Here is a 27,779-nt window from a genome sequence, read left to right on the forward strand (position 1 = left end):
GTATTTTTCTTCATCACTTAAAGTAAAATAAAAGGTTTAAGTAAGGTTTTAATAAAGGTAACTAAAAAAGGTTTTTTAATTAAAATAAAAAGGTTTTGGCAGCTATATTATATTCCGAACCCAAAATGAGAAGCAATATATTTAATTATTTTCATAAATGTATACTTTTTGTCAATAGTTTTAAATAATTCTTTATTAAATTACTTTTTTTGGTAAGGGATTACTTCTTTATAAATAAATTTTTTCTAGATTTTTCCTCACAAAGTAAGGAAACTCCAAAAATCAAAAGAAAACTTTTATTCAAAATTTGGGAATTTTGAGCTTAAATTTTATTTTGGTAATCATGTAGTACTTCGCCATTTTATTTTTTTGATATTTTTTTTATTTTAAAATTTAAATAATTTTTTAATTTTTGTGGTACATGAAGCAAATGAAATTCTAAGCTTTAGATAACAATGAAAAAATGTCAACAACTTTTTTCCTATCTTGTATTTATTTTATCTTAATTTTTAACAGTTTTTTCATAGTTTCAAGCGAGAAGTTTTTTAAAAACGTTTTCGCCCAAAATATTATAGAATATCATTTATAAAAAATGAGAAACTATCGTCCATTAATTAAATAATTATACTCGACGTTAATTAATATTATGTAGAAACAGTTTTTTTTTTTTTTTTTTTGTAAAGTTAAGGCCGTTGTAATATTTTTATTGTTACTACTGTTAATAAATAGAATTATAATGATTGACGTAACAATTTATGAACAATGATTCTACTATTTTGAAAAGACGTAAGTAGAGTTATTGTAACCAAAAATAGTTTAATACTTTCATTACATTAATAATATAACAAAATTCATTCACAAATAACGGTATTGTAATAATAACTGTAATTCCAAATTAATGTTAATTCCTTTGCCATTGTTCATAAACTACTACAATAGTTTCTTATGAAATGGTGTATTTAGTATATATCAGTATGGAATATAATAGTTTAATCTTAGTATTTTTGGTTTTTCTATCTCGTGAAGCATCTCTTCAACAAAGTAAGTTTCATAGTTTTTTCTTTTGGTTGTAAGAATATCGTAAAACTTATTTATTTATTTGCATCTCATTATGTGCAATATTATTAATTATGTGATTTATATATGTTAAGGAAATTTAAACTTTTGTTTGTGAAGAAGAAATATAACAATCTTTTTACTGAAAATTTCATTGTATATCGAATTACTTTTAAATATTCTTCATACAATTTTTAATTTATATATATATATTATATGTGAGTGTGTGTGTGTGTGAGCGCGTAACTAAAAACATGTTGTAACAAACTATCTCCTCAAAACTAATTTGTGATTGTTCTAAAAAACCCGGCAAAGGATTAGAAAAATTTCCCGATCTGACCCTTATGTTTTCAACCAGTGAAAATAATACAATAAAGTTAAGTAAAATTTATTTAATAAAAATAACAATTGTAAATATTACTGGGCTTTTGCGAATTTAAAAATCAAATTATGTCTAGTGCGATAAAGTTAATAATTTTATAAAATAAATATTATTAATAAAAGATTAAAGAGTTAATCTTAAAATTAGAAACTAATTAAAAACGTATTTTAAATACGGGTCACATTCAGCGACCTTGTTTTTGGTATTTAAAAAATGTATTTATTGGAGTAGTTTTTATTTCAATAAGTTGGTGCAATATTATGCGATGTTACTGAACAAGGCTAAAAGAAAATTAAATTTACTGAAAAAATTACGGTTATCATGATGCGCCTTATCCGATGTGGTTGAAAGGTAAATATATGTACATACATATGTATTCAAATATTTGTACCAAATTTCAACTTTTTTATTTAACGGGTTTTCGAGATATGAGATAAAAAGTTTTTAGAAATATTGTTGAATATCCCCCACCCTTAAGTCCAATCGGCTTAAAAATATGAAATTTGAAATAATCTAAAAAATAATTTTATTGCACTACAGCTCAGATTTCCACGACCATTATAAAAAGTTAAAAATATTACGTGATGAAAACTATTCCTCCCTTTTTTTATTCTTATGATAAAGATGGAACCTTTTTTTTCATCGTTATAAAAATAAATAAAAAAGCAATAAGGTTATGCAATTAATTTTTGAAAAATATTTCTGGCTGTTTTAATGCTTTTTTTAAAATAATTTCTTTTTTAACGATTAAAACATTCAGTAAAATTAATTTTAAATTAATTAAAAAGTAATTTAAGATTTCTTAAATAAAATTGGGACTCCGTAATCCGTGGAGGGGTATTACGTTATTATAGTAAACTTTAAAGTTTATTATTTAACAAAATACGTTTTGAGAGTTAGAAATTTGAAATTCGAAACAAATTTTTTTCCAGTTTGGGAGTTCCTATATTCAAGGGGAATCAATCCGGTAAAGTTATTTTTTTGTGAATATTCTCTAAGCGATGATAATAAATTTAAAAAAATAACTTTTTAATAATACAAAGATAAAGCCACGTATTTCCAAAAAAACAGATTTATAGTTTTTTAAGAAAAGGTGAAAATGTTTGACAATTTCTTTTTCAAGATATACCAAAGAGTAAGGGCTATAATATAATTAAGATTTTTATATTTTAAATGCAATAAGCATCTTACGAGATGGTTGTAAATTTAAAATAAATAAAAAAAATAAAAAATATTTTTTGTTACCACAGACCACTAGAATGGGATGGGCAAATAATTTTTATAGTGGTTTGAAGGTTTATTGATGTAGAAAATACAGATGAAAAAACTTCGATTAACTCCTTTTCTAAGTAAGATGTACTTAAAAAAAGAAAAATATAGTCATTTTTTGCGGGAAGGGAGTGAATATTAAATAAAAAGTTTTGGTAATTTATGATTTTGAGAAAAAAAAATTAACTTTTATAAGAAAACGTTTTTGGTAAAGTTCCCCAGTAAGGACTTAACATTTTATTTCACTTCCCTTACTTTTTCAATTTTTTTCAAAAATTTAATACAGCCTTATTCCCCGAAGGTAGTATCTGACTACCAAATTTGAAGAAAATTGGTCAACGGGATCCACTGTTATAAGATATAGAACAACATACATACGTACTTACACACGCACAAGCGTTTGTCTGACAAAATAAAAATAAATTTTTTAGACTTGGGAACACAGGAATAAAACTTTTTCTGCATATTATTTAACACTTTTTAAAATGTGTTTTTTTCTTTTTTGTTAAAAAGTCTCCTTGAAGCATAAAAATAAGTATGGGATACTTTCCCGTTGTAACTATAACTGCTATAGCAGCACACGCTTTACCCGTGAAAGTAAACATTAATAAAACGTTACAGTTTCTACAAGGCAAAATAAACATAACGTCAAAAGTGATACTTTTACTTCGTATAGTGGTTACAAAGCTGAATAAACAATATATTTACGACACTACATATCTTATGGCAGTCACTGTCAAAGTTAATTTACTCTCTTCAACACTCATACAATATTTATCTTTATATTTCCTGATTGCTTTGGTGGTTAAACCGGTAGAGAAGGAGTATTTATAAAATAAGTCAGCAGTTGCAATTGGATACAGTTCAATGTGTATGTGAATGCCTGTACGCTAGCAGAAAGAAAGAGTAACAAATAATCCCCTCCAACATATTCATTACACTCATGTGTGGGTAGAAGTAAACAAATATACGGCAATATATCTGGTAACGCTGATAGTATAGCTTTACGAACATTGCAGCTCTGCGAAGAAGAGGCCAATAAATGAATTTCCTCAAAAGTGTAGCTAAAGAAAAAATTTATGGTTTTGAGAACGTAAAACAGAGTAATCTTTTAAACTAGGAGACGTAAAAATTTGATTATTTTTCTGTTATTTCCTTACGAAAAAAATTATCACATTTACATGGATTATATGCCCAGAGTCCTCCTGTGCATTTGTCCCTCCATTGATGGCTTTAGAGTAGTTATTTGTTTATGTGTAAAACATAAATCATATGATTTGTAGTCTATAGATTACTTGTTTAATATTATTTTGTTTTAATGATTTAGATTTTACTGCAGATGGTAAAATTTTAACTTTCCTTCAACCAGATGATGTTGATAACACTTTATATGAAGATAAAGACTGGAATGGAGTGCTCTGTACAAGAATTTGCCAAGAAGGAACTGCCCCAAGAATATGCTATTATAGATTTGTTGTGGAAATATATACTGCGATGGGAAAGTAAATTAATTTTATTAATTTTTATAAAAATTCTTTAAATATTATCCTGAAAATATTTATTTAAAGTTAGTTATTAGTACTAAGTCGTTCGTAAAAACTATTCAAATTGTTTACTGTTTAAATTTTATTAAATTTCCTCTTTAAAATAATATGGGCTTATAAAGTAGATTTTAAAAATTATAAAATACGAGAAAAAAGTCCTGTTATTACGTTAGATGATATTTAAAAAAAATAATTTATCGTTAAGTATAAATTTGTATTATTATTATTTATTTTTTGTTTAGAAAATAAAGGCAATATTTAATTATTTATCTGACACCAATCGACAGTAAAACTCCTTTAAAAAAAATCTCAACGACTTCTTAAATAATTTTAAAAGGCTTCCCTCTTAAGTAAAAATATCTACCTTATTTTATAAAGTAATTTAACAAAAATAATGTAAAAATTAACAAAAATAATGGTTTTAAAAGTAGGCTAAATGTAAAACAATCTCGTATGAGGGCAGTTAAATGAATAGGGATTACGTCATTCTATTATCCTTGGGGTGAGAAATCAATCCTAACGGCGGAAGAACCACATAGTAAATCATCTAGAATTAGAATCCAGGCATCGGGAAACTAATGCATTAAAACTAATGGATATAATCAAGTAATCACTGGCAAGTCAGTATGATAATATGATAACCAATGACTGATAAAGACAGAAAGAAAGAGACAAATGGTTTTTAAATTTAATAAAATCTAAATTGTTTTATCGATGAATTGATTTTATTTTTTTGAGAGATATTTTGCTTAGAGAATGTAAAAAGTTTTATTGTTTATCAATAAAATCTATTATCTTGTGTTTCAAATCAATTTGTATAGGCGTGATCGAAATTATTTATTTAAAATTAATGAATAAAAATAATATTTTTTACTCATATATTTAAATCTGGTAAAATACGGCTTCAGGCTATCAAGATTCAACTTATGAATTTTTATTAGATAGCAAGCTTTCTTCAGCAAATAAATAGCAAGTGGGAAATGAGTACTAATATTAAAAAAAAAAAAAACATAATACTATATTTGGTTTCACACATAACCAGAACGTATCTGATGTTGCTTATACAGCATATATTAACTAGATACAACTTTTTTCTTATAAGTGTGTTTGTTTAAAAATATTTGTAAAAATTTATAATTTTATAATCGCAAATTAAAATATTTATAATAATTTTGTATAATCAAAATAAAATTGATTGTATCACAAAGCACGATAAATTAATAGATACAGTTTTAAATGTCATATTTAATTATTGCTATTCTAATATAAATACAAGTACGCATTCCTTAATTTTATACAAGATACTTACGGCTAAAATATTATACCATATTATCATATATTGAAGGAGATTTTATATGATTAGGTATAAATCAATAAATTATATCAAACTGTGTTACAATTAATCAAATATTATATCGCTGTACTTGATCGTTTGACATTTTAGTCTATTGGAGTGTTGTTTTTATTTCGTGTTTAAAGTATATAACATAATACCTGTATATTACTGTTAAGTGTTATAAACGTAATAAATTAACAGTTAATTTGATGAATGTTAATAAATATTATAAGAGTATTGTAACGGGGCTTTTTAACCTTTTGGTAAGTGTATGTTATAACTATAATTACACTTACATTACTACAGGGCGTAGTAGATTTGACAAGAAATGTTTTCATTAAAAAAAGCTACTTTATATTACTATAATTTCTTTAATAGTTTATCAATAACACTAGTTGCAGCCATGAACACTTACAAAAGGCTTACAGACGTATTACAACCTTAACAATACTAGTTAGTTATATCTTTGCAGATGAGTTTAAAACTTAATAATTATGGGAAAACTTGACGGTGATTTTATTTAACCCTAATTACTTTATGTTAACGGTTTTGTTTCAATAAACATTTTTTTAAATGTGTATAAGAGAGTATAAATAATATATATATATATATATATATATATAAAAAGAAAAATTTTTAGTTTTCTAGGGCTGTATTATATGTTTGCATTACGCGTCTGGAACCTGTATCATAATGAGGGTCATTATGAAGCAGGTGTTTAACTAATCAAAAGCCTACTATTTTCAACCACCGACCAATCAGAAGCGAGTATTTTTAATATATCAGCTGTTTTTATTATTTTGATTTTAATCGATTTAGTAGTTAGCAAGCAGAGGTTAATTTGAAAGTACATCTATAGTTTCTATATTACACCGTTTATCCTTTCCTTTTGTTAATTATGTCGACTCTGAGGAATAAATGTCTAACATCAATCGATATTAAAGAGAAGGCAGAACTTATAACTAATAACCTATTGCCACAAAATATTGTTTAATGTATTTTTGAAAACTTAAAAAAAAATATATATTCCTTAAACAATGTGTTTTATCACCGATTTAAATCAGTAATCCCAATATTTTTCCAGCCGTCAAAAAAATACGGTATGCAGCTCTCTATAACGGCAATTAATTCATTCTTGCGAAGTTTACGACTCTCGCTAAAGCTTGTGTCGTAACTTACTTCTCATTAATGGCTATCACTATAGGCAAGTTGGATAATGTATTATCTGATTATAATTTTTCTTACTTTACTCAAATTTCCACCTAGTGCAACACGTAAAAAGAAAAAAATATATTGACTACCTAATAATCAATCTTTTATTACTGTCCTTTAAAAATGTGGGTATTTTTTAAACCGCAGGTTTTCTAATCGTGGATTCGTTTTCAAGTAAAGATTATTCTAATTAATTGTTATTTAAAAAATAAATAATGAAACTTTAAAGTTTAAACTTTAAGTTTATAAGTACCTTATAAACTTTATATGTTTTTATAAGCCTAATAAGGAAATTGTATAAAGTAATTAAAAGTACCTGTATTTACTATGAAAACTCGAAATTAAAAAAAGGAATCTTTTGAAACAACAGAGAAGAAAAATTATTGTAACGATATGTAAACTACCTAAGATAGACTACTTTGTGAACCGTTTTTCATAAGCAATGTATCAGTACTAATTTTCCCGTAACAGTTACTGCAACTCGTCAAAATCAGTGCGAAATATTTAGTAATTTTTATTTATTTATAAAAAAAATACATTTATTCAAAATATAATAACTGATGTTTTAAATTGGCACACAGAGTGCCCCTTCAGATGTTGGCCAAACTTAAGGTACAGATTCAGGACATCAAAGTAAAAAAAATTCTTATGGATAAATATCGTATCTCATTTAACTTTTTCCTCTGTCTGCCAATTTCTGCTTTTTCAATGTAAATTTTTATCTTAAAAATAAACCAGTACACATATAATATAATATATTTTATAAAATAAATAAGTTTGAACATCACGTATGAAAATTCCAAAATGTTGGTCATTAATTTTTTTTAATCAATAACTCAGTAAATAATAATTTTATTGAATTACTGGCCGGTCGGGTTTTCTTTGCTCACTCTTCCTGTTTAGCCAGGACCCCTATTAAGTTCATTATTCTTATGCTTGCGAGATAATACTGATAAATAACAATTAATACCTGTTCAATTTATAAAAATACTATCAGTTTATTGTAATTTCTTCAGAGCAACAGTTTTGTCAGAACAGGACTTGAAAGTTTGAATAAGCTGAAGCATGCAGGTTTCAAAAAAGGCCCTGATCTTAAAAACAGTAAGACAGGTGCAGTCAGTCGCGCCACATCACACACATAGTAACAACGGGAGTAGCTGTGTTGGTTGAGCCGCCGTGCCGTACACCGTTGCACATTTATAGCGATTTATAACCAAAAGATATATCGAAAAGACAAAGAAAGATTTTTTATAGTAAATTTAATTTTAAATACTGCGAGTGTTTTCCAAAATCGGTTTGATCATAGTAAAGTAGAATATCGACAAAGAACATAATTCTGTTTACTATCGACAGCCATTACAATTGCCACCATCTTGAAACGGTGGAATGTATAGTTACGGCAATAATCCTGTGTTCTTTCCAGGTATAAAAACTATGTTCATGAAAAATTTCAGTATAATCGCTAGAGTAGTTTTTTCGTAAAAGATTAATAGACTCACAGACAGCATTACATTTAAATATATATATATATATATATATAAGAGAATAGATCAGATGTTTTGTTAGAAAAAATTATAAGCCTTTTATTACGAATTATATGACTTATTTGTTCAAATTAATGATAAACATCTGAAATTGTTAAAGTAGATAGCAAGAATTAACCCACCGGGTTGGTCTAGTGGTGAGCTCATGTTCGCAAATCAGCCGATTTCGAAATCGAGAGTTCTTAGGTCCAAATCCTAGTAAAGGGAGTTACTTTTATAGGATTTGAATACTAGATCGTGGATATAGGTGTTCGATGGTTGGATTTCAATGAATGGGTTGACAGGAATGGTCGACCTGAGACAGTAAGAGACTATACTTCATTTACATTCCATACATATCATCCTCATTCATCTTTTGAAGTAATACCTTACGGTGGTTCTGGAGGCTAAACAGAAAAAGAAAGATAGCAAGAATTAAGTGCAAAAACTACATAATATTTGAGATACATTTTAATATTTCAGCCATATTCAGTTGTTTATCAACTGATTTGAAGAAATTAGATCATAAAATGTCTAATATTTTATCTAACAAAATATAATTCGATAAAACTAATATTTACGAAAAAAATTAAAAAATGACCGTCATTTTTAAATTTTCAAAGGCAATATTTTGTCGTACAAGATATTATTGGGTACAAATACACCAAATTTCATTAAAATATCTCATACCGTTCTTAAAATATATTTTTTTATTGAATGTACTCGTACAGTTTTATCAAGATGGTATTGTTTTTAAATAACTGTAACTTTTATCAGGGAAATAAGTATTACTCTGAAATAACCTTTCTGGGTTCAATAAGATTAGTTGTTAGGTATTTAATATGTTCATGTTTTAAAATTATTCTTCCATTTCTCAAAAGGGCGTAAAATCAGACTAAGCTGAAAAGCATCCAAAAATGTTAATTTTTTTATAATCTGATTCTAAATACGGATAAGATTCTCAATTTGGCCTATATTTATTTATTTTAATGATCTTTAAGCTTTATAGTACGTTAAATCAACCGATTTCCAATTTTCATATGAAATTACAATAACGGTTCGGTTGAATGTTTTTTAAAATAACTTTTTTAAAACGAAAATAAGTTTATCTACACGAATGATTTGAGGATATTTATCATTTCTATATTTCTAAAAATATTTTTAGTTGTTGCCATTATTGCTCAGTAGTGGATTGCTTTATTATGATACATAAAAATAATGCTGTTCTGATATTTAAACTATTTTAACGGAAAATTCAATAAAATTGTTTGGATAACTTAGTTAAATATATTAAATAACACTTCTGTATTCTAAATAGCTTTAGCTCACTCATAGCAGTACTCTTTTTACGCAATATTACATTATTTTTCTTCATATAATAATTAAAATTATAAGAAAAGAAATTATAATTATATATATGAATATATTTATAAAAAAAACTCTGTAAATATGCAGTATTTAAATATTTAAAAAAACTTTAATACTTACCGGTATTAATAAAACAGTACAATATAAAAAAAAAATTAAGATCTTCCATGAGAAACTTTCCCCCCTAAAAAATAATATTTTTTAATTTTTGTTTTTATGAAATGAATTATTAAGTATCAAAGTCATTGGTATAGAAGTATATATGTAACGCATAAAATAAGTGAATGAAGAATCTGTAGTGTACTAGTGCATTTTGACTATTAAAACATTTAGCTATTTTTAATCTGCTTTAAACAGTTCTTATGTTTTGTTGTTCAAGCGGTTATAAACTTTTAGTTATTCGCCCATTAAAAAGGTATTTTACTACAGATCCTTGTATACCAAAGGAAAAAAGAAAATGTCTTTGCAATTAAGTCTTAGCAGTGTTACATGAGTTTCCTTATGATTTTAACATTTATTTCCTCTTTCATTAAAAAAAAAAAATATATATATATATATATTTGTAAACAATTATACTTGTTTTCTTAATTTTTATATTTTTTCTTTTCAGAGCATGTGGAGCGTGTCCTCAAAATATTACTGCTTGTTCAAATGCACGTTGTATTTCCGCTGACGGGCATGAACGGCCTATTATTACAGTTAACAGAAAACTTCCAGGACCCTCTATACAGGTTTGTAATTGTAATATATTTAATATCTATAATAAAGTAGTCTGAAATACTGAAGTGAATAATGAGATGGTATAATAGAAAAAATGTTCGGTTAGGTCTCGGAATAATAGAAAAGCTGGTAAAGCATTACATAACTTTCCCGGCTACGCCGGAAGTCATACAAAACTCTGTACAGTTTTTTCACTGAGAAACCTTTCCTGTAGTAATGGAAAATATGTTTTTCATTTTGAATCCAGAGCATATTATAGGGGCCAAAACTACGTAAATTTTAATTGCCCTTAAAATTATAAAGAAAGATACAATTTCTTTTCCTAATAATAAAAATTAAAAAAGAAATACAGCCAAAAACATACACAAACATTTATTATATTTTTTAGTGATGGGGAATAAATTTAAAGAATTTAACAAAAGAAATTAAACAAATATGGATTTAAATATAACTGTTTATTTTATTTTTTTTTTATGATTGATTTTTATCAAGTAACGGCTTAACATATCTGTTCAAGAAAAGTTTTCTCTAAACCTATCACTCTCTCTGATAGACTAAAAAAAGTAAATGTTTTCAAAATAACTTTTGTGTTTAAGGTTCAGGGTTCATAATTTTGAAAAATTGTAAATATTTTTTGATAGCTCTGTATATGATGTATAAAATACCAACTGATTTTAGAAAGAAAAATCAAAACCAATGGTAGAGAGCAAAAAAGTTTTAATAAGTGGGGGTTGGTTTTCTGAAAAAAATATTTTGGGTTATTTATAACTGCAGTGTAGATAAACAATTTGGAAAAGTAAAGTTTTTTCTAAAGTGCCTCTGAAAAAAAATGAAATTAGTTTTGTCATATATCCCCCACCCCCTAAAGAATTTTTTTTTACAAATATAAAATCATTACCTCATACATAGAAATATTTTAGCCAAATTTAAAGAAAATCGGTTTGATCAAATCTGAGATATAAGGCTTAAAGCAGTGCAACACACATAAGTATATACCCGCATACGTTTGCACATACATACATAGATATGTTTTATAATTGTTGTTTTATAATGTTTATAGATATGTAAAGTAATACTATACTTTTCTTCGAAAAGACGTTAAAAAAAAAGATTATAATTTAATTTAAATATATGTTTCCATAATCTACAGAAAAAATACAGTTATAATATGCTTATTTTTTTCCAGTATTAATATATTTTATTTATTTTTAACAGGTTTGTCAAGGTGATATTATTGTGGTTGATTTAAAGAACTCTATGATAGATAAAAGTACAACAATACACTGGCATGGAATACGTCAATTGGGAACTCCATTCATGGATGGAGTACCGATGGTAACTCAATGTCCAATATTACCGGGACAAACATTTCGCTATAAGTTCAAGGCTGATAAAGCTGGAACATATTTCTGGCACTCCCATGTCGGTATGTATTTACATACTTTATAAATAAATAAGATATATATAGCTTTTTATTTTATTTATTTTTGTTTATAAACATACTGGTAAAATTAATATAATTAAACACTAATAAATATTACATTAGATGCAGCTTATATGGTAATTTATTCTAGATATTATCAAATATCAGTTCTGATGTGTTTATATAATTATTTTTTGTACAATTTATGTAAATCGAAAATAGATTATAAATACCTCACTAAAAGAAAAAAATATGTTTTTTTTAAGGTAACACTTTTTTTATCGATCAATTTCTTGATTAGTTGATCGGATATTCTGCAAATCTTTAGATATCTAATTTATTTTTTTCTGTTCGGAGACCATCCCTAGTTCATGTAGTAAGTTTATCTTGGTATATAGCCGAGCCAAGATGTATTATTAATTATAATTGTATAACAAATTAGTAGCATGGAGACAATATCAAGGAATCGTTAGATTAAGAATATAACAGATCCAGTGTAACCTTGAACTTTATTCATTACATAAGGAAAGATTAATAAACTTCGACAATCTGACACACAATAAGGCCGGTGACAGAATATAAGTTCAATAATTACTGGATTAAATTACTTTAGTATGTGTTTAAGAAACGTTTATACTAAGTAAAAATAAAAAAAAAAACTTAATGCGGATTTCGATTATTAAACAATCATCATCAGTAGTTCAATGGATTTTTATAAAAATTAAATATTCAATAAAAGAAAAAACTGAAAACAAACTTACTACAGTATATTTGCTTGATAAATATTGCAAGAAGAAATCACTTTTCTCTTTACTTTTCCAAGTAAACATCCTTTATTCATTTCACTTTCCTTTCTGCAACACTTCTCAGTTTTTGTTTTTTTACATTGTGTAAAAATTACACAATTGTAATTGTTATTTTTTATAATTGTGTGTATATACATACGTATATACATACATATATATATATATATATATATATATATATATATATATATATACAATATATATTTGTATATAAATCGTATATTATGTATGTTATGTTCTTTCTTTCCATTTAGAGTCATTAGTCATTTGACAGGTTTGATGCAATTATCCATTCCTTTCTATTCTGTACTAATCTTTTAACCTCAAAATGTTTTTAATTGCTACGCCTTCAGATATTTGTTTTATATAATTATTCCAATAAATCTTTCTCTACAGCTTTTATCTTTTACACATTCTACTGAAATGTGTAGAAGATCTCTTATTGGTTTTAAGACTTCTTAATTATGTATTTTATCAACCTACCAAATTTTCAAAATATTCCAGTAACAAGCACATTTTCAATTTTCAACCACGAAATACAACCATATTTCAATTTTTATTTTATCCCTGTCTGATTTACTTACTGTCCATGTTTCGCTACCATAAAGCACTATATTCCATACAAATATTTTTAAACTTATCTTTTTAATTCCTAGATCTATCTGATACTATCAGACTTATTTTTTTCATAAATGACTGTTTCTACCAATCTGCTTTTAATCTATAACTTATTTCATCAATCCTTTGAAATTTTTCCTTTATATTACATTTTATAATTTCTGCTACGTTATGTTCCTCAATCTTAATATGTAATTTTTCATTATTCTTTTTATTTTGTTAAGTTTCATTAACTTTATTTTACTCTTATTTATTCTCAATAAAATTTTTCTATATTTTTATCAAGTATAAAAAAATAAAAAAAGAGATATAATTAAATATATACGAATAATAATTATAACCTAATCAACCAGAAAAAAAATTTGTCTTTAATGAAGACAATACTACCAGAATTTCTTCCTGCTTGGACTAATCATAGCAGAATTGTATTTAAAAAATATATATATTCTGTAGATAGAAAAAATAATTGTGTATTTTTCGTAATTTTTTTGTTGTTTTTGTTTAATGGTTAGTATTTTTAATTAATTTTGTTATAAGCACTGATGAAGATTTGTCATATTGAAATATACATTTACTTCACAATATTAACTATTTAAAAAAAAGACTTGTGGTAAATTCCAAACCAATCATTTTTTTAAATACGTTAAAATTTATAATCTGTTATTTTATACAATAACAGTAATATGATTTGAAATCTTAATAAAATTTCAACCTTCCAATATATCGAAAATTGCCTTTTTCTTTAATAACAGCTCAGACTAAAGGCTAGATTGAGATCTACACTAGTTTGAAAATGGCCCTAAGAAATCTTTATGGGAAGAAATCTAAAAAAATATATTTTCAAAATAAATATTTCATTTACAGTTCAGGTTCCCAAACTGAAATTTTGAATTAAATCACTAAAAAAATTCCAAATCAGGTTAAGTTTTGTATAAAGGTGACATTTCATTTGCGGATAAAAGAAAAGTTTGTATTACTTTAGGTGCTTTGTTAAAAAAAATGTCGTCAAAGATATATTTTTTGATTGTTCACTATTATCTATAAAAAAAAAAAGTATTTAAAAACCGAGATCAAAACGCAAAAGAGAAGAAAATTTTACCCAAAAAACTTCTGATTTTTGCTTTGTATAAATACAACAGTTTTTGAATTAAACTAACTAAACATAATGGGTGAAATCAGAAAATAAAAAATTTTTATTTTTAGTTTATTAATTACAAAAATACCTTATTTAAAATTGGTTAACAAAAATAAAATAAATATTTTAAAGATAACAGAGAAAGAGAGTGAGAGAGAGAGAGAGAGAGCGAGAGAGAGTGAGAGTGAGAGAGAGAGAGAGAGAGAGATAGATAGATAGATAGATAGATAGATAGAGAGAGAGAGAGAGAGAGAGAGAGAGAGAGAGAGAGAGAGAGAGAGAGAGAGAGAGAGAGAGTGAGTGAGAGAGAGAAAATGGATTTCAGTGTTGTATATTTTTAATTTTAGTTTTTTTTAAATTTAATTTAAGAAATGATTTTGAAAAGCTTTTGCTTGGCCACCGGGCCCTTTTTGTTTTCCACAAATATATTCACAAGAAATAGCATAAGTAAAACCTACTTCGTTTAGGAATAATATTTTTAGGATTAATAATAATTATGTTAAGTTTATTGTAAATTGAGAAAATAATTATAGTAAAATAATGAATGGCAGCCCGGATAAAGAACTTAGGCTGTTATTTTAAAAATTCATACAACTCTCAGGGCAGTTTTGTGACTCTAATAAATTTAAAACTGTTTATATTTTGTTCCTAATGAATTTCAAGAGTCAATCTTACAAAAATCAGTTGAAATCTATTCACTTAAAATTTCTTGTATAAGAAATGTAATGACTAATACACAAAAGTGATAAGCTTATATCGTTAAGATATTCTATAAATTTATCTTTTCAATCTGTCAGTTAAAAAAAAAAATAAATAATTTAAAAATTAGTATTCGACTAGTAATAAATTACTATTTTTTTATTATGCTAATAATTTTTAAGGATTACAGAAATTAGATGGTCTATCTGGTTCATTTATCATTAGACAACCCCGTATGCTGGAACCAAATTCAAATCAGTACGACAAAGATTTACCATCACATGTTCTAACGGTTCAAGATTGGATGCATAACATGGCAGATAAAACGTATCCTAATTTACCGAAGAAAAATGTTCTGTTAATTCCTGATGCGTACCTCATCAATGGAAGAGGCGTAGATACGGTATTTATAAACAATATTGTTTAAAATTTAGTAGTATTAATTTAAAATAAAGTGAATATAAAGTGTAAAATATTTATCTAATTTTAAGGATGCTATTATATTATTAAAACGTGTAATTCATGTAATTAATAATTAAATTCTATTTAGACGAAGCAGTTTAGGTCTAAGATTAGCACACGCAAACTTGTGTTAGCGAACAACTCAGTTGTTTCTAAGGTAAAATTTTATCTGCATGAACAAAAATTCTTTTCACCGCATCGAAGTATCTCAAACATTTTATATATTAAGAACTTTTTTGTTTTCACATTTTTTATTGCAAACGGAAGTATAGCATAAAAAAATATTTAGCTTAGGATATTATCTAACGAGAAGAAGAGAATTCCTTCAATCTAATCTTAAGAATGGATTGACCTAATTCTGAATTAGGCACATTGGTAGTAGAGATTTATATAATTTTATGACAGGATTATTTCCGCCTTCAAAAAGATAACCACTATCCATCTTTTGGTTTCTAAATAAAACTTATTTTATCGTTATAAAATAATTTAAAAGATTTTGAATATTGAATAAATTTTTCAAAACTTTCTTCCGGAACTCTCTGAATCTTAATTTTTTAAGTATTTATTTTTTCTAATGTGTTTTTCTCTATAAAGTATACTTAAAAATACGAATTTATGTCAGAAAAGACTTTTATTTTATTTTAAGGAATGATATGTATTTTATATTGTTATCTCTGCTGAGGATAATTTGAAATTTCCTAATACTTTAAAAAGTTTTAAGTCACTGGCATACGAGGCGATTTCACAAAGTTCCGGAACTGTAATTGCAGCGACTGTATTTTAAGACGAATCCAGGAGGAAGATTGACGATTGTTACTGGAAAGCTCGTTCAGTTAAGCAATTTAACAGCGACGTTTTATATATATATTTTTTTTTTATTCACCAAAACACATGATAATCTTCTTTTATACCATTTTGCAATGATGATCTATAGATTAAAAAAAGAAAAATGTTGTCATCAAATTTTACACGAACTTCCAAAAATCGGCTGCTAAGACCTGATGTTTAATTTGGTTTTAAATACACATTCCTTACATGAAAACACGTTTCTGAATGGTATATATGACTCGCTCACCGGGTTGGTCTACTGGTTAATTCATTGTCACAAATAAGCTGTTTAACAGCTGATTTTTGAGATCGAAGGTTCTGAAGCATAAATCCTGGTAAAGGTTTAGTTGCTTTTATGCGGACTGGAATACTAGATAGTGGATACCGATGTACTTGCGTGGTTGGGGTTCAATTAACCACACGTCTCAGGAATGATTAGCCTGAATCTGAATCTGACTACACCTCATTTAAATGTCATACATATCATCCTCATCTCTTTGGGTCGAGGGGAAGAGTTGCTTATTGTTCACTAGCTGAACAGATTGAAACGTACATGTTAGAAAAAGAGATAAATAAATATATCTAGAGAGTTAAAGAGGACAATCGCTTAAAGCAGTTTACCATCAGAAAAACGCAAGAAAATGGAAACTTAATTAGGGAACAAATCCATGAAGACAATCACCGAAAAACCTTAGAATTATGTGACATGGTTATCAGATATTGAATCACATTGAGGTTTTTCAAAAAGTGTTAACTAAAGACTTCAACATGCATCGCACTGCCTCGTGCCTCTTGGCTCTTCACCTCCAATGAAAAGTAGGGGAGCGTTGATATATACTGTGAGATTCAAATAACTGTGTACGACAATCCAAATCTCATCTATAGGATGAATGAAGGCGAAAAATTTTGGATTTGAGGGTAGGATTCGAAGGCAATGCAAAATTCACCGTAGTGGAGAAGCCTGCATTCATTAAGACCGAAGTAGTTATAGTGTCCCGATGTACATAACTCATGTTTTCTCGACATAAATCACATCTTTCATGAAGAATTGATTTCTCTTTGTGTTACAGTGAATTCTGACTTTTAATGCAATATTTAAAAAAAATAAAATGTTTTCTTAATCGCTTGGAAGAAGATGTGTGACGCAAAAACAGAACTGTAGAAAAATCGAAAATGGTTGTTACACGTCTACATGACAACACAATTTCGAACTTCGTCAAGTCAAAGCAATTTTATAAAGAAAACTACATATCTGTCATCACTCTTCATACTTTTCCGACCTAGCTCCCTGTGATTTTTGACTTTTCCTAACAAAAAGCTGAAGGTGAAAGGCTACAATTTTGACAACGTATTTAGGTTTCTAATTGTTCCTAAAGAGATGGCAGTCACTTTTAAATAAGATAAGATTATTAAAAAAATACTTCGGCAACTTTCTGTCATCAGTATGAAAACATAAATAATTCTAGAAAGCAAAAACGTCTCAAATTTATATAAAGATAAAGATGCTTTTAGTTTAACTGTTATAAAACACCTTCGATAATTTTCTAATAAAATGTAATACCTGTTCAATAGGTTAATAGAATAATTACTTACCCACACAAGATAAAAACTTCATATATACCATTTTCTTTATGTAATTTAACATACGTAAATTAGAGATATCGCTCCTTGAATGTACAAGTGAAAATGTACGATTATCTCTGTATTGTTTGTAAATGACGTGGTAAAATTAGTTAAAAAGTACTTGAAATCTTATGGAAACAGGTGACAGAGAAATTTGAAAAATTACAGAGAAATACTATATTGAAGAGTGGATATCGCATTTATTTTAAAATCTTTAGGAAAATATTAACAAATATTGTTGACGCTGTTCTGGGCGAAGAACAAAGTGGATTTAGTCCTTGAAGGTTACCCATTAGTTATTGTTTTTTCACTGAAATTGTTAGTCGAAAAATTATATTAATTTAATTGGGAAACCAACACAGCGTTTTTCGATTTTGAAAAAGCGTTATTAGGGGGCCCTTATATGAAAAATTTTGAACAAAAGAGGCTTTCCAAACCAATTGACTGTAACGGCCGTGGGCACGTATAAAACAACAAAAGATGTCATAGACACTGATACTTGCTGAAAGATACTGAAATAAACGAAGGAGTTAGGAAAGGTTGCAGTATGTCGCTAATCGTTTTCAATTTATATGTTGGTGATATTCTAAAAGAATGGAAAATAATGATAACAACTGGTATGCCAATAAATTAAAATTTTATTATTAGTACAGTCCTGTTCGCAGATGACCAGCTCCTGATCCTGCAGAATCTGAGAATGATCTGCAAAGATCATTTTACCATCTATAACTCCTATCTAAGATATGCAATCTTAATATATCAACAGAGAAAACCAAAGAGCTAGCATTTTCGGGAAAGGATGCTGTGAGGTCGAAGATAGTAATGAATGGAAGTGTTATAGAACAAGTTAATAAATTTAATTATTTAGGTCATGAAATCGGTGTGGCAGAGGCAGATATTACAAGGAAGCTAGGTAGATGTCAGAATATATGTGAAACAACATGAAGACTCCTATGAAATAAGAGCAGAAGGGATACTCAGCTGAAATTGTATAATGTTATGGTCATCCTAACATTGCTGTATGGTAGCGAGACATAGATAATAACGAAAATATGAAAATCATAGAGGCTGTAGAAATGAGATTTATGACAGCAGTTATGTAAGGCATGTTCCTGATTTGATCACCATAGAAAAGTGGATATTTGAAATGAATTGGGAATAATTACTATCCATGACAAAATATCAAGATACCGAGAGAGATAAAAAAATCATGTTCAAAAGATGGGAAGTGTTTGAATTCCAAAACAGGTCATGCATTATAAATCATTCTGCAAACGAAGTGTAGAACGACTAATGAAAAGATGGGAGGAGAATTAGCAATGCCGGAACAAGTCTAAGACCTAAACGTGAAAGAAACAAGAAAACGATTTTATAGGTTCTTCCCCTGTACGAATGTCAGGACTTAAGGAAAGTCACTTTCTATAAACTTTAGTGATGTAGTGAAGAAGTTTACTCATAGACAGTTCTATGAGTATACATAGGATACCGGTGTTCTTTGGTGGTTGGGTTTCAATTAAACACACATCTCAGGTATGGTCGAACTGAGAATGTACAAGACTACACTTCATTCACACTCATACATATCATCCTCATTCATCCTCTGAAGTATTATCTAAATGGTAGTTACCGGAGGCTAAACAGGAAAAAAAAAGAAAGACAGTTCTATGAAAAATTGGATTGAAATTTAAAGATAAGGATAATATAGAAATGAAATACCGCAAAAATGAAAAATACCAGTGAGTATTATATATATATATATATATATATATATATATATATATATATATATATATATATATATACATATATACTACATAACGGTCGTGGGCACGTATAAAACAACAAAAGATGTCATAGACACTGATACTTGCTGAAAGATACTGAAATAAACGAAGGAGTTAGGCAAGGTTGCAGTATGTCGCTAATCGTTTTCAATTTATATGTTGGTGATATTCTAAAAGAATTGAAAATAATGATAACAACCGGTATGGCAATAAATTAAAATTTTATTGTTAGTACAGTCCTGTTCGCAGATGACTAGCTGCTGATCCTGCAGAAATTGTTAGTCCAAATATATATATATATATATATGTTAGACGCTATAATCAAAAAAATAGTGGCAGACGAACTGTGGGTCAACCAATCAAAAGGTGGAAAGAGAGTTAGCAATGCCGGAACAAACCTAAGGCCTAAACTGTGAAAGGTAGAAGAAGAAGAAGAGGTTTCCGAGAAAATTAAAAATGAAGTGGTTTTCCCATTCTTTCATTTAACAGAATGTGTTTTGAGTTATCAATTTTCTGAGCCCACCAATATCCAGGTGGTAGTCCTTCGAGTAAAATAATTTAAAAGATTCAGCCGTTCTCAGTGAACGGCTGAAATTTGTACGTTATTTCTCTCATAAAAAGCAACTCTTGTTTTTTAGATGTTTAAATGTACCGCCTTTTCTATTGAGAGATAATGCATTATATGTACTAGCTCACCTATTTGGAAAGTACGTATGTATTATAGACGCAACAGTAAGTACGGTATAATTAAAAATAGTAATTAATTACTGCAATATAATAATTTTATATTTTAATATTTTTACAACTATTATTTTTTTTTTGCAGCCATACTTCGGATTTATGAAGACAACCAGAATACCAATTTCCAAATTTGTGGTCACTCATGGTTTGCGATATAGATTTCGTATTATAAGTGGAACTTCGCATTCATGTCCACTTCAAATATTTTTTGAAGGTCACCGATTAAAAGTTATATCAGCTGATTCTGATAATATTAAACCAGTAACTGTAGATACAGTTGTTATGAGCGCAGGTAACCTCCAAAAATATATTTTTAAAAATATACTTACATCCAGTAAAAGGTGAAATAAAAATTTTAATATAAATTTAAAAAGAGATTTTTATGTTAATATACTGAGTGATATTAAAGTATGGAAAAGTTTTCATATTTCAAGACTGAGGGATACTAGACAGTAAAAACAAGTGAGAATCTACATAGTTAAAAAAATATTACTTTATGGTGTTTGAAATTTTCACAATGAATCTATTTTTTTTTTCATAGAATGGTAGACATACGATACATGATTTTAATGTAAAATGTTACGAAAAAACTACCGAAAATGGTAATTCGATGAATCCCTTTATTTTTGAGGTATAAACAATCAAAGTTGCAAGAAATCGCGGTAGTATAAAACATGGTAAAACGCCCCGAATTATATTTTTCATTTCGTATTTTTCAGGATTAAAACGAATAACGAAATTGAAATAGTTAACATTGAAATTAATGGCTGAAACCTTAATAATAATAACAAAAAAAAGTAAAATAAACTAATGCCCATTTCTTTCTTTTTCCTGTTTACCCTCCAGGAATTAGATATTACTTCAGAGGATGAATGAGGATGATATGTATGAATGTAAATGAAGTGTCGTCTTGTACAGTCTCAGTTCGACCATTCCTAAGATGAGTGGTTAATTGAAACCCAACCACCAAAGAACACCGGTATTCACGATCTAGTATTCAAATCCGTATAAATGTAACTGCCTTTACTAGGACTTGAACGCTGGAACTCTCGACTTTCAAATCAGCTGATTTAGGAAGACGCGTTCACCACTAGACCACTCGGTGGTAATAATAATAATAATAATAATAATAATGCCCCGGATAAATACAACCCCACGTCCGTGCAACAACATCTTCGCACACGTCTGAGGCGGGTAACGACATGGTACTTCGTTCCTGCACCAACGGAGAAATGATCTTGCTCAGGAGCTCCCAATGGAGTACGGGATTGGCGGTCTCGAGCTGTCCAAGCTGGTTGCGGTTCTGATTCTCGGTATCGCAGCTTGCAACGGGGGTGAGAAGTATGACCGTAATCTGTTTGCCGACGCTGGGTGGAGTGCGGACAGGGAATGCCCATCCCTCTTCTCGGTTGTGGAGCCGGGTTGAGGGTAAGCTGCTGTGATCTTGCTCTGCCGAAGTCTTGTGCCGTCCAGCGTAAGTCAGTCACTTCGGCCCTTGTCAGGGATTATCCCATGGGTATGAGTATCGGACCCCTTACTGCTACGTGCAAGCCCTGGGATATCGGTATCGTGGGTCAGGCATTACCTGACTCCCCGCCCGGGTTACATTTGTGGGAGACGGCTAACTGGCGGAACCCAAGCAAGATCAATGATCCGGGTAACGCCCAACTTTCTTTCCGCCCGCACCTTGTGATATCATGACTGGCGTATTAATAGGATTATGGACATAAGTATGCGTATTTATGAATTATTACATAACTGCACAGAATATAGTTTTTTATTTATAATTTTTAACTTGATTAATAAATAATTCTGTAAGTATTTTTTATCTGTTAAGAACTAAATAAAATTAGAAGGAAAATAATAATTTTTAATTTTACAAATCTCAAGCTCCATTCAAATACCGGAATGATTAGCAGTTGTCAAATTTTGTAATGCATAATTGTTTCATTTAAGAATATTATTATTTATTTTAATATTATATACGTAATACTACGTAAAACAAATAAACATTTTATATGAAACAACCATAAGGGTTTCTTTAAATAAAACAGCAAACAGAATATCGAACACGATTGTTTGTTATCAAACCAATCAAATATCATCGTGTTATTTTCAAAGTAACTACAATAGAGTAACAAAAGAAGTGAAATTTAATGACTGCAGGTGTAAAAGAAACACATAAACAAAGGTATTATTATATTTCTTTTTTAACAAAAATTTGTGTTTTATTATTAATTTTATAATTTTAATTTTAAATCGATCATTAGTAGCTGGTTTATTCTATATAAGTGTCATAACCGTAATGCTTGTAGGAGACCTATCGTGAGTCAGCAGTTACTCCCAAAAATGCCGTAACCATTTCTAAGAATAAGTATCGCTTGTAAGACTTGTTAGGAAAAGTGAAGAGTGACGTGGTTTCCTGTTGCCTTCATTTAACGAAATATATGTTTGATTATTAGCATTCTAAGACTTCCAAATTGACGGTGGTACTTGGCCCTACAAATGACATCTTCATTCTGTTTACCACTGATACTGGCTGTAATACAGTAATCATCATTACTTTTAGAGAAAAAAAGCTCCAATTGGTGCCTCTTGTAAATCAGATGCCTTACATCTTAAAAAAATAAATAAAAAAAAAACGGGGACAGATAATGTGTGGCAGCAGATTATGTACCCTTTCGTAGTGAATCAATTCGCTGCTTCAATTCCGGATAAGGAATATTGTTAATGAAAAAAATTAATTAAAATGTTTAGTCTAACGGTGAAAATTTCAGTCACCATATTTTCCTGTTTATTATAAAAAAATGATATTGTACTAGATCAGGAGAAACTTATTAAATGCTAAAGAATTTTCCTGCTAAAAATCTTAATATTATTTTCATTGGTATAATTATTGTTTAATAATTAAAAATAAATAAAGATAAGTAGTTTTTATAGATACAAAAGTAAAAAAAGCCTGTTCACTACCAGATTATTTAACAAAACCTATCAGGAAATAGCAAAATAAAAGTTATTAACAAGTGTTTCCAAGGTTCTATTACTTTGAATGATAGCGTACTTTTTTCGTTGATAGTACACATTTAAAAGTAATAATTGTATTAGTTATTATTATCTCTAACAGATGGCGAAGTGTATATTAAAATGTAAATAATTACGTGTACTAAATATAGTACAGCGCTGCTAATTTTAATTTCATGTTTTTATTTAAATAATATTAATTTCATAATATTGGCACAGTTAAAACGAGATTTCATTTATCAAATTTAAATATATTAACATTTATTATGAAATAATCTACAAATACTGAAACAAAAAAAGTAGATTATTAGTTATTAAAATGTATTTGTAATATTAATAATTAATTAGACTAAAACGGAATATTAATTAGTGGAATAAAATAAATTATCTTAATACAAAGAAAAACCTGAAAGGTGGTTGCTATTTTTTCGATAATATTCAATTCAGCTAATTTGGAAAAACTGAATAAAACTAACCATGGTTAAAATCGAACAAAAAATATTGATAATGATTGCATTTCAAGTGTAATATTATAATAGCAGATAAACTTAAGTCGCTAGAATTAAATTAACGGAATTGTCAAAGGAATGTTAATCGTATATTGGTAAACATCAGACGCTAAACCTTTTCATGTCATGGACTGAATGATATCAAAAATAAATATCAAAATATTATTTACTGTTTTGTAATGATAAAATCATATTCAAATAACCGAGATATCTTTGTGTTTTTGTAAACCAACACAAAAGCCTACTAAAAAAAGCCTACTAAAAAGTAGGTTTTTTTAAAAAAGATTTAATTAAAATTTAAAAAGTAGTATTTCAATATCTAAGGAGAAAGCAATAATTTGTAGATCGTATCAGATAGTTGATATAAATTTTAATAACATAATTACAAAACTTTATAAAAGTACCTTTAACCGTTAAGCATATTAATTCATCAGTTCAATAAAAAGTTAATTAGCGCGAGAACGATTAATATTAATGGATGCTCTTATTCTAAAATAGTTCATTCTGTAGAACAATCAGCTGCAAATATTTTACTTTAAATACTTCCCTCGGTTGATGGGAACCCAGCTCTGGCTTCGGAAAAACTTTAAACGGCATTGATGTTATCAACTTATGGCTGCGTAAATGGAATTTACGAGTTAACCCGCCAAAGTCCAAGCGCGTAACGTTTACGATGAAGAGGAAAATGTGTCCACGGGTTCACCTTGACAACGTAGATACTCCGCATTCCAACAACGTTCGGTATCTAAGATAACATCTGAATCGTCGCATAACGTGGAGAGATCACGTACGGGAGAAACGAAAGCAGCTTGACGCCAAATTTAAGAAAGTGTACCGGTTAGTGGGCAGAGCGTCTCAACAATCTTTGTCAAACAAGGTGCTGATATACAAGGTGTTTTTGAAGGCAATCTGTACATATGGAATTCAACTATGGGCTACTACTAGTAACAGCAACATGAAGGTCATCCAAAGGTTGCAGAAAAAAATTCTAAAGAGCATAGAGCAAACAACTTGGTTCGCGAAGAATGCTGAAATTCACGAGAGCCTGGGGATCCCGTTTGTTAGCGAAGAGATTGGACGTCTGAGCACGAAGTATATATCTCTACTTAACTCTCATGTTAACCATCTCGATTTACTTTTTTAGACAACTGCGAGGATCCCAGATTACTCAAAAGGCTTCACGTGTTATACTTAAGGGTCGGATTCTAATGGTGGAGATGATAAGCCTTCTACGTTGAATGACTGTGAGGTTACCGAAGAATTTAGGAGGGTGGTATGTGTCTGGAACGGATTATACTAGATTAATTATGATGATAATATATTGCGGCTTACTATTATTCTTATCATGTGTTGTTTACTTTCTGGACTCTACGATTATTTTTTTTTTTAAATCAAAATATTAGGGGTATATATATGTACTGTTTACTACATGTTTATATGTTTAGTTTTTTAGGAATATCACTGGATGCTGCTCTTTCGCGTAATATTTGACATAAGATCTACTGATGGTTTTTATAAGGCAAACCAATTGTAAATAAAGAATTACAGAAAAAAAATTCCCGACTAAATTTAACAGAAATTGGAAAAACCTGACGTCGAAAGAAAAAGTCTTTTCCCGCTAAAAAAAGAAAAACCATACAAAACACATTTAATCTATTTAATACACTTTATCTTGAAATAAATTTCAGTTAACTTCACTTAATAGTGATTGTAAAACGAATGCCAAAGTTAACAGAAAAAGTAATGGCAAGCGTAAATCATCAGAAGTGATAATTTGACATGAATCGTATAACATGCCAATCTTTTTAAAATAGATATCGTTCCATTACATTTATATACAGGTTTATTAAACAAAATATAACGTAATTAGAAAAATTAGATACTGACACTTGACGTATTTTACTTTATTTTATTACAAGGATTTTTTATTTTTAAAATTTATTAAAATTGCAGGTACCATTCAACAACAATTAACTATTATTTATAACAATTCTGTACGTAGTTGGTTGAGAGGTTTTAATTTAAATCCTCTCAACCAAATTAATTTAATCCTCTCATCCAAATTTAGGTGATTTTATTCACCTAAATTTTAATTAAATAGACGGTGCCCTTAGTATATGTTTTTAAACATTTCGCGTAAAAACTAAGTACTGTTTTAACAGAAGGCATTATAAAAATAGATGAAATACTAAAGAAAATTTTATGGGAAAGATAGAAATAAATATTAAAAACACGACTGCCAAATAACAAACATTGCTGACAAATATTGCTCTTTGGTATAGAATAATTACTAATATCCGATAATTAAAGAACGTGCGGGTGACAATTTTGTATATAATAATTGAGCTGCTGCGGTGGAAAAAACATACATACAAACACCCTAATTAAATTACACTCCTTTTTGGGAAATAAATATTTCAAAAAAACATACAGTTTTATTTATGTCATTAACATAAATGAAAATATACAGATCAAATTAACAATTGAAAATTGGAAGATCGATTGCGAAGAAATAAAACATTTTCGAATAACCGTGATCTTTTAGACCTAGTGTACCTGATACATACAAAAGCTAGCCTTCCTACTAATAAATACCCCGTTTGAATTTTGAAAATCGGACAATTGTTTGCAGATATATTATTAGAATACCCCCTTGTATGTCCCAAAACAGCGTCCCAGAGGCGCCCCGTTTGTTATCAGTTGAAGGTGATGATTGGTCCCGCCTCGCACGAGGTGGTCGCATCATCTCACCACTCTCGCTTCACGCGGAGTCCCCATAGAAAGCCCATTATTGATAAACTGAATTTTTAAATATTATTTTATTTAACGTACATTAAATTTTATTATTTTTGTAATATTATTCATTCGATTGATTCAAATCATTCAGTTTATACCTAGCTCACACGGTGATAGCGGGCCACAGTTCACAGTTCGTTAAGGTTTACGCTTCAACCGGTAAATCTCTACAACTACGTATATGTATATATATATATATATATTAATTACACAGCCTATGACATTCCTAGTAACGTAAGGATTCCAACGCAAAGTCATTCATCTAAATCGGTTAAGCCGTTGAGCTGCTACACTAGAACAAATATATATATATATATATATATATATATATATATACAAACACACTAAATACATTACACTCCTTTTTGGGCAGTGTTATTTATTAATGGATGAAAACAAACAAAATCTTTTAAAATATGAGGTGTATTCAAATCTCAAATAATAAAAAATAAGGTTCAGTAGCCACAAAAAAAAAACAAAAACATAATGAACCTATAATGAGGATCTACCGCCACGTTCGGATTATTTTTCTCTTTGACCCGCATGCAGAAGTACAAAGCTTTCTAACGGAGATCGGGTTGATAATTCATTTTGGAAGCAGCATAACCAATGGGAATACAAATTATCAAAGCTTGTAACTGATAATTTCGTATCTATCAAGGTGAAAAAATTACTCTTGAAAGAGAAAAGTGAGTTATTGAATTGCCAAGCTATTGGTAAAGGAACAGAAGAATCAAATTCAGAATATACATCAGTTTCAGCTTCACTGATTAAACATAAGAAACGAAGAGTTTTTGGCTAACCCATTATGGTTGATCAAAACACAAAACATTCAGGTAAGTAGAAAAACCAAAAACAAATCCACAATTTCTTACCGCAACTCATGATATCCCACAAAATAAAACGAATAAAAAAGAAATTTTA

The 27,779-nt window shown here is 28.4% G+C and overlaps 1 protein-coding gene across 1 annotated transcript in view; it reads left to right on the forward strand.

Moving 5' to 3' along the window:
* Positions 1-974: 974 nt before the first annotated feature.
* Positions 975-27,779, forward strand: part of LOC142322763 (uncharacterized) — a 62,685-nt gene continuing 35,880 nt past the window's right edge. The window contains exons 1-6 of the mRNA XM_075361837.1: positions 975-1,041; positions 4,035-4,209; positions 10,301-10,421; positions 11,626-11,836; positions 15,274-15,494; positions 20,614-20,821. Of these exons, the coding sequence (XP_075217952.1) occupies positions 975-1,041; positions 4,035-4,209; positions 10,301-10,421; positions 11,626-11,836; positions 15,274-15,494; positions 20,614-20,821 (1,003 nt within the window). The remainder of the gene's footprint in view (positions 1,042-4,034; positions 4,210-10,300; positions 10,422-11,625; positions 11,837-15,273; positions 15,495-20,613; positions 20,822-27,779) is intronic.

Source organism: Lycorma delicatula, chromosome 4 (assembly GCF_047948215.1).
Source record: "Lycorma delicatula isolate Av1 chromosome 4, ASM4794821v1, whole genome shotgun sequence".
Taxonomy (NCBI): domain Eukaryota; kingdom Metazoa; phylum Arthropoda; class Insecta; order Hemiptera; family Fulgoridae; genus Lycorma; species Lycorma delicatula.